The 12,500-nt window shown below is 39.5% G+C and overlaps 1 protein-coding gene across 3 annotated transcripts in view; it reads right to left on the bottom strand.

Annotated features, from left to right (window-relative positions):
* Positions 1-12,500, bottom strand: part of LOC122794469 (DNA polymerase nu-like) — a 1,147,210-nt gene that overhangs the window by 1,005,531 nt on the left and 129,179 nt on the right. The window contains exon 1 of one of the 3 annotated variants that reach the window (XM_044062889.1): positions 9,435-9,705. The exons of the other annotated variants lie outside the window; for them this stretch is intronic. Within the exon in view, the coding sequence (XP_043918824.1) occupies positions 9,435-9,442 (8 nt within the window). The 5' untranslated portion in view covers positions 9,443-9,705. Of the gene's footprint in view, positions 1-9,434; positions 9,706-12,500 lie in introns of those variants that run through there. 3 annotated transcript variants of the gene reach the window in all.

Here is a 12,500-nt window from a genome sequence, read left to right as displayed (position 1 = left end):
ACAACATCTAATCCCAACCATGCCCAACAGCCACATATCGCCACATCCACTTTCACCTTCAAACCTCTGCCCACATCCTATATAAAACTACTCTTAAATAAACTTAAACGTTGCTCTTCTTCAGCTGATAACCTTCCAAGTGAGTACCTAAAAATAGCAGTGAATAGCATTGCCGATCCTGCCTCGGTCCTTATAAATAGGAATCCCACATTCCCTCTCTTTGGAAAAAGTCACATATCATCCCTCTGCACAAACGAGCAAATTCAACAGACATTAATAACTTTAGACTTATAGCAAACTTATCTCCTCTTGCCAAAATACTTGAAAAATGTATTCAAATTGCTAGACTATCTCCTACAAGAAGAACTCCCATCCCTCTCACAACATAACTTCCATCCTGCCTATAGTAATAGCACTGCCCTTCTAGCATATATAGATACTGTCTGCAAAGCTAGAGGCAATGGCAAACTATTCTTTTCCTTATTTCTAAACAAAGCCTTTGACACTGTGTCACAGCAAACTTCTACTTCAAATGTTCTCACTAGAGGTCTCTAAGCCCATCCTCTGTGGTTCAACAACTACTTGTCCAGTAAGTATCTACCAGTAAAATGGCACTCCATGCTCTCTCATTATCTCCCAGTCACCACCGGTGTACCATAAGGCTCGATCCCTTGTCCTCCTCCTCTTTAACATTTTCACCAACACCCTATATACATCCACATAAGAGGCCACCCAAATACAATACACAAACCAGGATAAACTATATTGCTAAACGTAAACAAGTAAGTGCCTTTTCATTCTTTATACCTCCTTCCTTTCCCACTTACTTCCCTTCTTCTATCAAATTCTCTTCCATGACTTTCCCCTCTGAATATACCATAAGCCTGTTTTCCCTCACTGTATTTTGCAGATCTTGTTTGTATTACACTACCTTACCTTTATTTTTTCTACAAACTGTCTAAATTTTCTATAAATATTAAATTGCCGTCTTATAACTTGTACTGAGTCTTAATCAATGTTTCTGGATTATCTGTAATTTATTATAAATATTTAAAATGTAGTTTTTTTTAAGAATGTAAAATTATTGTTCTTAAAATGTTTTGTACTAATTTGGATCTCCCCATGAATGCTAAAAATGGACTTCTACACAGTCGCATTTTCCCTGTAATCAAATGTCAGTAAATAAATAATTATGCTTGTGAATATGTGTGTGTGTATGTGTGTGTGTGTGTGTGTGTGTGTGTGTGTGTGTGTGTGTGTGTGTGTGTGTGTGTGTGTGTGTGTGTGTGTGTGTGTGTGTGTGTGTGTGTGTGTGTGTGTGTGTGTGTGTGTGTGTGTGTGTGTGTGTGTGTGTGTGTGTGTGTGGATCTACTTCAGTAGATCAAACACATTACAAGTTCGAACCAAATATGTCCGGGACCATTTATTCGAACTTGTAATAGTTCGAACACTGAAGGAAAAAAAGAAAAAACAAAAAAAAAACAAACAAACTTAAACTGCTATAGCAGGAGGGGCTACGCCCCCCCCTGCACCCCCCACACCCCCCTTACTTAAATATACCAACACCGAGTCCATTCGGACTTTTAAATGTTCGAAGTTATGGTCTCGGCCATATCTTCTTCGAACATTTAAATGTTCGAGCTACCGAAGGGGACCCATATAGATATATACATATATATATATATATATATATATATATATATATATATATATATATATATATGTATCTATAGGTTTACATTTACAATTCCAAGGGAAGGTTCGGCAACCATGGGATGTCGAATTATGGTTGGTTGACCAGTGTTACAGAACCTTCATTTGTACAAGTCCTGGTTCAGTGACTGCCCAGTGCATTCATAAAGATGAAGTCAATCTTGTAACTAGAGATCGCTGTACAGTGGGGATTGGGAAATGTACCCTTTTCCCCACTGTAGTGCAACCTTGGAGTTGGAGTATATAATGTGCAGAGGATGTGGGGGCACAGCCCCCAACTGGGGTGCTGGAGGGGGTTGCACCCTGCAAAAGCATCACGTCACATGGTGTGCAGTGTCAGACTGCAGTTTACGGATGTCAGGAAAGGTCAAATTCACAACAGGAAGTGTGTTTGCGACATTCTTACCTTCTCGGCATTCTATGTTCAACTTTTTAGTAGCACTAAAAACCCTCCATAAAGGAAATAAAAACAGCTTCAGTACTTAAAATAAAGTAAAACAGCTCCAGTACTTAAATAACTGAGCACCTTTCCAGGCATGTCTAAAGGTCGGTTCCCTATGCTTTCTCTTATTAACCTGGTGAACCTGGGCATACTGAGGCAATGCAGCAATTGCCTCATGTACACAGACAACCCTCTCCTCCTACCTCCAAACACATCCACTTGTGAGAGATGCACTTACATAGCCAAACTAGAGGCCACACTCTCTCCAACCAAGACTGGGCTAGCCAGTCAAGAGGAGAAGGTTGACAAATACATCACACCACATAGAACACATAGCTCCCCACTTTACACACCACCACACCTCTCACATAGTAACACAAAACACACACACACTTTCACGGAGGCTCTCATTAAAAATCTGGTCAAACAACAAAGACCTCCGAGGCAGAAATGCAAGCAACCATGTCATCCAAACACAACCCCCAAGACACATAGCCCACTTAAACAGTGTGCCACTCAGCCTAAGCCCCAATGGCAAAACATTTTACTCAATACACAAATCATAGGTGACTCGATAGTAAGGTACACTCACGTCCCACTCACTAGGTTGAATAAAGAGAAAGATATGGTCAGCTGCCTGTCGGGTGTCAGGATTCACCATATAACGCATGCACTTGGGTCTCTCCACAACAAGTACAACTATGACTCTGTCATTGTCCATGTTGGTGTGAACGACCTAAGATGTACCTCTCTGGACTGCATGAAAAGAGACATGGAGGAGCTCTTGGATCTTGTAGCCCAGTCAGGTATGACCCTAGCCCTGAGTAGCATCCTACCGTCACCAAGAATGATACCACAGTACAAGCAGAAAATGATTGACTTTAACAAGTGGCTAAGTTTCTGGTGTCATTCAAAGGGGATCCAGTATCTCTCTGCCTGGGATGGCATGATAGACATCGATGCTTTGCCAGAGATGGCCTGCATCTGTCACCCCTGGGATTCCAGATACTGGCCAAGGCTCTTGCCACCCCTATAGTGCCTTTTTTAGGCAATGCCCCAAAGACAAATTTACCACCATAACAATTGCAAGCAAATGCAACCTGAAGGTTATGCTACTCAATGCTAGAAGTCTAAATCTCAAAATGCACTCGCTCGAGTCACTCCTTAAACTGGAGAGCATCGACCTCTGTGCAGTAACAGAGACCTGGTTCAAGGCTTCGGAGAACACCCCAGTGCTACCAGGCTACAATGCATATCACACCTTTCGGCCCCTAAATATGTACTGAAGCCCTAAAGGAGGTGTGGACCAAAACCCCAAAGTAGGTGGTGTATCCATATTCATAAAGGATACGCACACCTCCAGACTAGTTGCCCAACATAAAGCATCAGAGTTACTTCAGCTACAACTAACACTGGATAAAACTGCAATCCAGGTTGTATTGATCCCCCACAATGTCCCAAGACTCCCACTCCACATTCCTGAACACTCTGGAAAGCATTAAGGTTCAAACTAATACCCTTATACTGGGAGACTTTAACTACCACTCCATTAGCTGGGAAAATTACTTCTGTTCCAACTCATTTGCACAACGATTTCTGTAATTCATTAATTCCAATGCCCTGAACCAACTCATTCTCAACCCTACCAGAGGTAGAAACATACTCGACCTGGTCATTACAAACATGGGGGACTGCTGCTCTACACCAGTAATCAACTGCTCCCTGGTAAGATCTGACCACAAGTTAATTACAGTCAATATCCAAACCCCCCCCCCCCCAAAGAAGGAATCCACAGTGAAGAATTTCTCCAAAGCCAGTTTTGAGCATCTAAAGACAGAAGTGTCAAACTTCATGTCATCCATGCAAATGGAGAATGGATGTATGGCTGCTGAATCACACACCAAGGCACCGTATGAACATTTAAACAAGTGCATGGATCAGGCCATACTAAACAGAACCAAGATCCTGTCCTCCAAAAAAGGAAGCCAATCTGGTGGTCCCCTGCCATTAACAAACTCTACAACAGAAGGAAAAAAACTGTTGCAGAAAAGGGTACAGTCCCAAGTCTGGAAAGATTCCCTTGTAAGTCTCAACAAAAAACTGAGATCCCTCATCAAATCCTTCAAAGCTAGTTATGAAAACAAAATTGCTACAGATACAAAAGATAACCACAAGGCATTCTTTAGCTATGTTAAGAATCTGCACAACAATACGCAGATGTGCTCTGAGCTACTGCACAATGGCACCACTTATACTGAACCAACAAATATTGTCAATATCTTGGCCAACAGGTTTAGCGCAAATTTTACCCCCCTTCACCTCCTAAAGGCCCATCCCAATACCCGAGGATTGCCAAATCCCTAATATCACAGCTGCACAGGTGTAAGCCGCACTGCCCTAAGCCAAAAATACAGCTTCCATGGGACCTGATAATATACCTGGCTGTTTTCTACATGAATTACAAAGGGAACTGGCACCACACCAGAATGCCTTATTCAACCACAGCCTCATTTCAGGCTTTGTTCCTTCCGAATGACGCACCACCACAGTCATTCCACTCCACAAAGCGGTAGCGACTACTGACCCTGGGATCTACTGCCCCATCAACCTTATGAGCTTGATCTGTAAGGCCATGGAGCGCATCATTATGGATGTTATAAATAGGGATATAGGGAACCTTCAAACCCTGGACCCCTCTCAGTTTGGGTTTGTGAAAGGCAGATAATGTCTGTTCAACCTGATAGATTTCTCCGAATCTGTCACCAGAGCAGTCAATGAAGGCAAGGTAGTCCATACAGCCTACCTCGATCTAGCCAAGGCCTTCAACACCATCCCCCACTCAGGGATCAATGATAGACTCACTAACCTAGGCATTAACCCCTACGTCATAAGATGGGTTGCCAACTGGCTCATGGGCAGAACACACATGGTGAAAGTAGCAGACTCCAAATCCGACTACCGGGCAGTTACAAGTGGAGTCCCACAGGGATTTGTTCTGGGTGCTCTCCTGTTTGGTATCTACTTCTCTGAAGTTCAGGCCAACACCAAGGGACACTGGTTAACCAAATTCGGGGATGACTGCAAAATGGGAGCTATTATTGATCCTCAAGCTGATGTAGACATCCTACAAAAAGGCCTCACAGAGACGAACGACTGCTGCCAGAACCATGGTCTTAAGCTCAATGCTAAAACGTGCATCATCATCCCCTTCAGGAAACACACAGTGCCCATGAACTATCACATCGATGGTAGCCCACTCAACTCTCAAGGTGTGATAAGAGATCTAGGGACACAGGTTGATAGCAACCTCTCCTTCGACAACCATGTTGCCACTGTCATTAAAGCCCTTCTATGTGGCACACCTCATTACAAAAGGTTTCTCATCAAGGAAGAAAGAAGTCATAATCCCTCTATACTCATCCCACATTAGACCCATTATAGAGTACAATGCCCCATTTGGCATGTACCTCACTATACACCTACAGCAACTGGAGAGGCCACAAAAATTCCTCAAAAAGAGGATCCTAGGACTCAAACACATGCCCTATACAGACAGACTCAAAAAAACTCCAGTTTTACTCCGTCTCATATCGTCTACTTAGAGGCGATCTCTGTTTGGCATACAAAGTCATATCTGACCCAGTGTTACTACACATGCTTCATCTGAAAAAGGGTCAATCCCTCCGCACCACTCGCTCCAAAGACCTCAACTTTATCACCACAATAAACAGAACCCGCTGGAGGGACAGGTTCCTAACCCAAAGACTTCACCTACTCTGGAATAAACTCCCCATTCATGTCAAGCAGAGCACTTCACTAGCCCTCTTCAAGAAAAATCTTGACGAGTGGATGGGTAACAGGAAATTCACCCAGGGGATCACTTCAACAGTCTTGCTCGATACGGGCACAAGGAACTAAAGTCCGGCAACAGGATGACTGGGAATATTCTTGGGCTAGACTTGTATTGGCTCCAAGGCCATTAGCCTAGTACTCACCTATGACCCTATGAACATTTAAGGTGGGAATATCTTTTGAGACTCGGCTACAGTATATCTTAATAAACTATATATATATATATATATATATATATATATATATATATATATATATATATATATAATTACTATTAAAATTACAAAATTGAAAAAAATGTTGTACCTAAATGTCGAAGATTAATGTTGAATCTGCAGATTTACGACTGTTCAGTTAGTCGTAAATCTGCAGTAATTGCTGAAAATGTCAAATTCGACATTTTACGGCAATTAATGACAATGCTACCCTTGCTGTAAATCCCGAACTCCTACAAATAACATGTTTTGCACCGTCCCACACCCCCAACTATATATTCCAACTCTGAGATCACACTACAGTGAGGAAAAGGATGCATTTCCCTAACCATGCTGTGCCGGGATCTCTGTACATCCCTTCGAACATTTATATTTGCGAATGCACAGGACCTTCGCAAGTATGATGTTCGAACATTTAGAATGCACTCATATGAACTATTCGAACATCTGTAGTTCGAATAATTCATAGCCATACATTCTGACGTTGATATTTTAATAGTAAACCATATATATATATATATATATGTATATGTATATGTATATATATATATATATATATGTATATATATATATATATATATATATACATACACACACACACACACACACACACACACACACACACACACACACACACACACACACACACACTAGGGTTGCCAACTTTTCATGTCAAAAATTCTGGATATGTGCATGAAAGCAAAATATGTGTAATTTTGGTACCCCCCTCACTTCCCCCACGCAGCCATTCCAGTGTCCCATTCTTGGCATTTTCTCCATTTTTTCCTAGTTGCCATAAACACTGTTCAAAACTGTCAGTGTACATATTGTTTTCTGCTTTATTTCTACAATGATTACAGACATTTGGATTTAATTTAAAACTTTTATTTCAAATTTTATAGTACAAACACTGGTAGACATTTGTTAAACAAAGCAATAAAGATCTCACAATGAAAACAGACTTAGCATTAAATCTGCCTTTGAAACTCACATTCACTGAAAAAACATTGAAACACCCACATTCAAAGAAAATGCATCTGGCCAGTGCTGGATTAACTTTACCTTTGGGCTGTTTTCAAATCATAGACCCCTTACATTCATTTTTAGGACAATGCAAAAGTTCTATGGTTCACCTTCCTAATTGTATTAAAGTATAATATGTAATAATTAAATTATATTCCCTGTATAGTACAGGACCACTTGTTACACTGCGTTTTATGTTTGTAGTTTTAAACATTTCTTCAGTAAGTAATGCAACAAAACATATGGCCAACAATGACAAAACTGCCCAGTTCAGAACAGTTCAACCATAAAAGGCCACTCAAACTTCTGTCATTACAATCCACCAATATCAGTCAATATGCACAATCTCTGAAAAAGTAAAAGTCATATGAATAATTCCACATTAAAGAGATCTGTAACAAACGAAAAGGTTGCAGCTAGCAAACCACTTTATATTTCAGTGTTTCATCTACAAATTCAGGGCCTGCTGCCCTTGAAGAATACATTGCCTATGTTACACTACAAAATGATAAGCTGGTAATTTTGCAATAGGGAATGGATGGCAAACAGTAAACAGATTCAGAGTTACTAACATGAGATTCCTCAAACATTTATGGTATTATCTTTCAAGACTTTCTATATATAGTTGTATGTTGCATAACATTTGGGCAGAATCTCTAACGGTTACAGAACTAATCTGGAGCAGCAGATAATTATGAGAAGGTGCCTTACAATAGTGCCCATCCTGCTGCCTGCTCTGCTTCCAGATTGGGTTTCCAGCTTGAAGTGCATTCTCTGCTTAGTAAACATGTGTAAATGGCTCCAAGCTGCAGCCTCACATATATCCTGACCTTACATATTCTTAAAAGAGGCAACAGAAGTGGTAGCGGTTCTAGTGTAATAAGTTTTGGCAGAACCCTATAGTATTTTAATTCAATGTGTTAACAACTCGGGCTGAGTTTGTCTGGTCATAGATCAGCCTTGTCTAGTAAAAAGACAAATAATCTGAACATTTTTTAGTCTTTGTTTTCTCTATAGGATACTTGAGCTAAGTACATCCAGAGTATATAGTACTTTGTCTTATTTGCTTTAAAATTTAAAGAGGTTACACTAGTAGCAGAACACAATCAGTGAAACAAAAGATATTATGTTGGGTGTGATGAACAGGGGCTACAGGCTTTCATATCTGCACCTTATATGCCAATATTTGAACGCATGATGGAACCAAAATTCTAGGATTTGACTCCCACTATTGGTGCCTATTAAAACAGAAATTACAGTTGACCTTCAGGGTATATGGTAAATGTGCATTTCTGCCTTTGGTAATAGCACCCACTACAGCCAGGTAAGCTCTACAATACCCCCCCTCCACACACACACACATTTCTTACAACAAGTGGTAAATGGTGACTTTCTAAAACCATGCCCTGTCCTTCCTTCCTAATCTTCAAGATGCCAGGTAATCAAAACTAACAAAACAGCAAAACAAAAGCACACCTTAATGTTTACCTTTAAAATACACCAGTCTTTAAATATTTAAATGGTAGCAATGAGCAATTGTCATAGTAAGCAAAGACACTGCACAGTTTGGAACACTGATAAAATGTATAAACCCTTAAGCTAATAAATAGAGCATCAACCACATAAATTTAAATCCGACTAATAACATTCTTTACTTAAAATAAATAAGTTTAAGCATTTTATTTTCCAGTAAATATGCAGACAGTAAAAGGCATACACAAAAACTGAAAAAAAAACATTTAAATAGCAGAATACTATCAGAAAAAAAGTCCAGCATCTAGACTAGAAACCACATGTTTCTTGCTAAATAATTAGTGTGCCCTCACTTCTTCTAGCTGTTAAATCCAAATGGAATTTCTGAGTCCTTACTGGCAGCATAACTCTGACTCCACAGGTATCATTAGCAAGCAAAGCAAAACTCCTGTAGCTCCTCTACTTCTAGACAAAGTTATGCCACAAGAAAAGAAAAAAAAAAGTTTTCAGGAAGGAATTTTTAAATGATTAGTCGGTTCCCTGGTAGGCCGCAGCAATACTTGTTTCATTTTATTTAAACCCTAGGAATGCTAAACCTCTTAGAAATTATTTTGCTGTTTCTTCTACTGAAATGCATGAAACACTGATGCACAATCAGAAATCAAACCATTGAAAAGCACATTTTGACTACTGAATAAAACAAGACCGTCACTTACATATCCATTTGTGGTCTGTCCACTGCACTGTTGCGATGTCTTCAAAAAATCTGCGCGTTGAAAGTAAAGACGTAAACAATCGGTCGCACAGACGCAGGAGACTGTTTTTGTCTTCTGCGTCTGTGTGTGACCGAACGCAAAGGGTGTTCATAAAGAAGAACACCCTTAAAAAAAAGGTACTATTTTAAATAAAAGAAAATTAAATGTCTCGGTATTTTTTCCGGACAATATGCTGTCCGGTCCGTTTTCCACACAGCTTCCCTTAATTCTGGACAGTCCGGAAGGATTCTGGACGGTTGGCAACCTTAACACACACACACACACACACACACACACACACACACACACGTATACGGATATAGATTAGAAAAATAAATATGTACACTTGTGTGTGCTGTATATATGGGTGTGTGATATCTGTTTGCCTGTGTGCATCTGCATGTGTGTCTGTATATATTTGTGTCTAAACATATTTGTGTGCATGTGTGTGAGTATGTCTGTGTGAGTACCTGTGTGCCTATGTATGTGTGTAAATATATATATATATATATATATATATATATATATATATACATATATATATAAAATGGGTCTACTGCTTTTCATCGAATACCACATATTCAAAAAAGAGCAGTAGACTGCTCAGTTACGCGAAAGTGCACTTATTCGTAAGTGCACTTTCGCGAACTCAGCTTCTATGAACGGATCGCAGCACAGTGGAAGACAGCAGGAAAACGTGCTATATCCTCCACTGTGGTGCGGTAGTCACAGACCTTAGGGTTAGGGCACAGGTCATGGTAAGGGGATAGCTAAGGGCACAGGTCATGGTAAGGGGATAGCCCTACTAGCTATCCCCTTACCATGACCCATGCCCTAACCCTAAGGTCCGTGACTACCACACCACAGTGGAGGACAGGCTATCCTCCACTGTGGTGCGGTAGTCACGGACCTTAGGGTTAGGGCGCGGGTCATGGTAAGGGGATAGCCCTACTAGCTATCCCCTTACCATGACCTGCACCCTAACCCTAAGGTCCGTGACTACTGCACTAAATGGCAGTACGTAGCCCGTTCGCTGAAGCGGGTTTCGCGAAAGTGCACTTTCGATTAAGTGCACTTTCACGTAACCCAGGGTCTACTGTGTGAGTTTGAAGAAGTGTATTTTCGAACTTATACAGTAGACCCATATATATATATATATATATATATATATATATATATATATATATATATATATATATATATATACACACACACACCCATACATACATACATATATATATATATATATATATATATATATATATATATATATATATATATACACACACACACACCATACATATATATATATATATATATATATATATATATATATATATATATATATATATATAGTGTGTGTGTGTGTGTATGTGTGTGTGTATATTATAATATATATGTAATAGAATATCGAATTCTGGAGTTGATTTTCGCTGTTCCAGGAGTTCAGTGTACTGAAGATTCATCAAAGCCGTCTCAATGAAGCGAGATTCAATATTCTGGTACTTCAGTATTTTGAAGGGGATCCATATTTCTTCATTTTTTACAAGTTTGCTGCTTGTTAGCACTTGATTTGTGTATCAGTTCTGGGTCGTTCTTCGTTTGGTGACTTTGAGCCTTTTTATATGCTATGGAGGCACTGATCAGCGAATTAGTATCCTATGTTCAGAAGCTTTTGGCTCTTCTAATTCAGGGAAGAACAGAAACTCAAGGGAACATTTCAATTTCGAGTTCCCAGGCTGAATTGTATACTTTACACTCTCCGGTATTGAGAGAGAACCCTAATGTCTCCACGGCAATTGGCCGAAGTGGAAACACCGGAAATGACATCATGAACTGGCTTCGGGCTCCTGTAGTGAATTTCCTGGATGGCGGCAAGGTGAGAGGTGAATTACCTACCTTAAAAATCAGATACTTGATTTTGAGAAGACCTGTAGAAAATACAGGTCTTTACAACTTGACAACGCCTTTTTGTCTAAACCTTGTTCTTAAACAGGTGCCAAAGTGCCTGAGGTTGTGGAAAATGCCAGCTGGTATTGAAGAAGGGACTGCCGCGTTTCATGAGCTTATAGCTTTGCTTGACAAGGTGGGACTAGAAATGCTTGATATTATTATTAGGAACAATGAAAGCAAGTTAAATGTTTTGCAGAACAAAATTGTTTTAAATCACAACATTGTTAGTGATTTACTGTTTTCACAATATAACCATTCATATCAGAAAGTTTTGCGTGACTTGGATGATTTTTGTTAAAAAAAGTGTTGCTATTAAACAACGAAAATTAAACAGGGACACTAATGAATACAAAAATAACCAGGCTTACCCACTTAGTAAAGACAATAGCAGAAATGTAGTCAAAGCAGCTGTGAATTATGGTGGAACTAATAGAAACAATTTTGCTTCTAATGATGAAAACACCATTGATGGTGTGTTGGACAACGATGGTGTTTTTTTAGAGGCAGAACCCTAATTAAGGAGATCGGAGCGTCTGAGGAATCAGACGTCCAAAGGTTCCAGGAACAAAGAGAACAATGGTTATTATTACAAGAGACAATGGGGAGGGGGAGAAAACTAACATTCTTTGACTGCTTTGAATGTGATTTGGAAACAAGCATTGATTCTGCTTTAACAACTGATGTTCAAGGACATAATGACTTTAGTGACAACAATGTTGAAACTTGTGAAATAATTACTAAGCATGGTTTTACAGTGTATAACTTTAGTGCACTGAATACTGGTGATGTGCATTTTGAACTTTTTAAAAGAGGTTTCTCATTTGTTCCTGATTTCAAATATGACATTGCTGACGTGTTGATTAGTTTAAAACTTTTTGTGATAAAATTAAATTTGAGATTATTATACAAAGCTCAGTCTAATATTGATTTTAATCAGGACTCTTTGGTGAGAAAAAGTACTTTTATGCCCCCAAACAATCTGAGACTTTAATATTTGAAAGATTATGTGAATGTGAAATAAGAAAAGTTTTGGCAACTATTAGCCACAAATGTGAAAACTTGACTCATGAGGAA

Source organism: Protopterus annectens, chromosome 2.part1 (assembly GCF_019279795.1).
Source record: "Protopterus annectens isolate FY-2018-M chromosome 2.part1, PAN1.0, whole genome shotgun sequence".
NCBI classification, from domain to species: domain Eukaryota; kingdom Metazoa; phylum Chordata; order Ceratodontiformes; family Protopteridae; genus Protopterus; species Protopterus annectens.
This window is presented reverse-complemented; position numbering and strand designations above follow the sequence as displayed.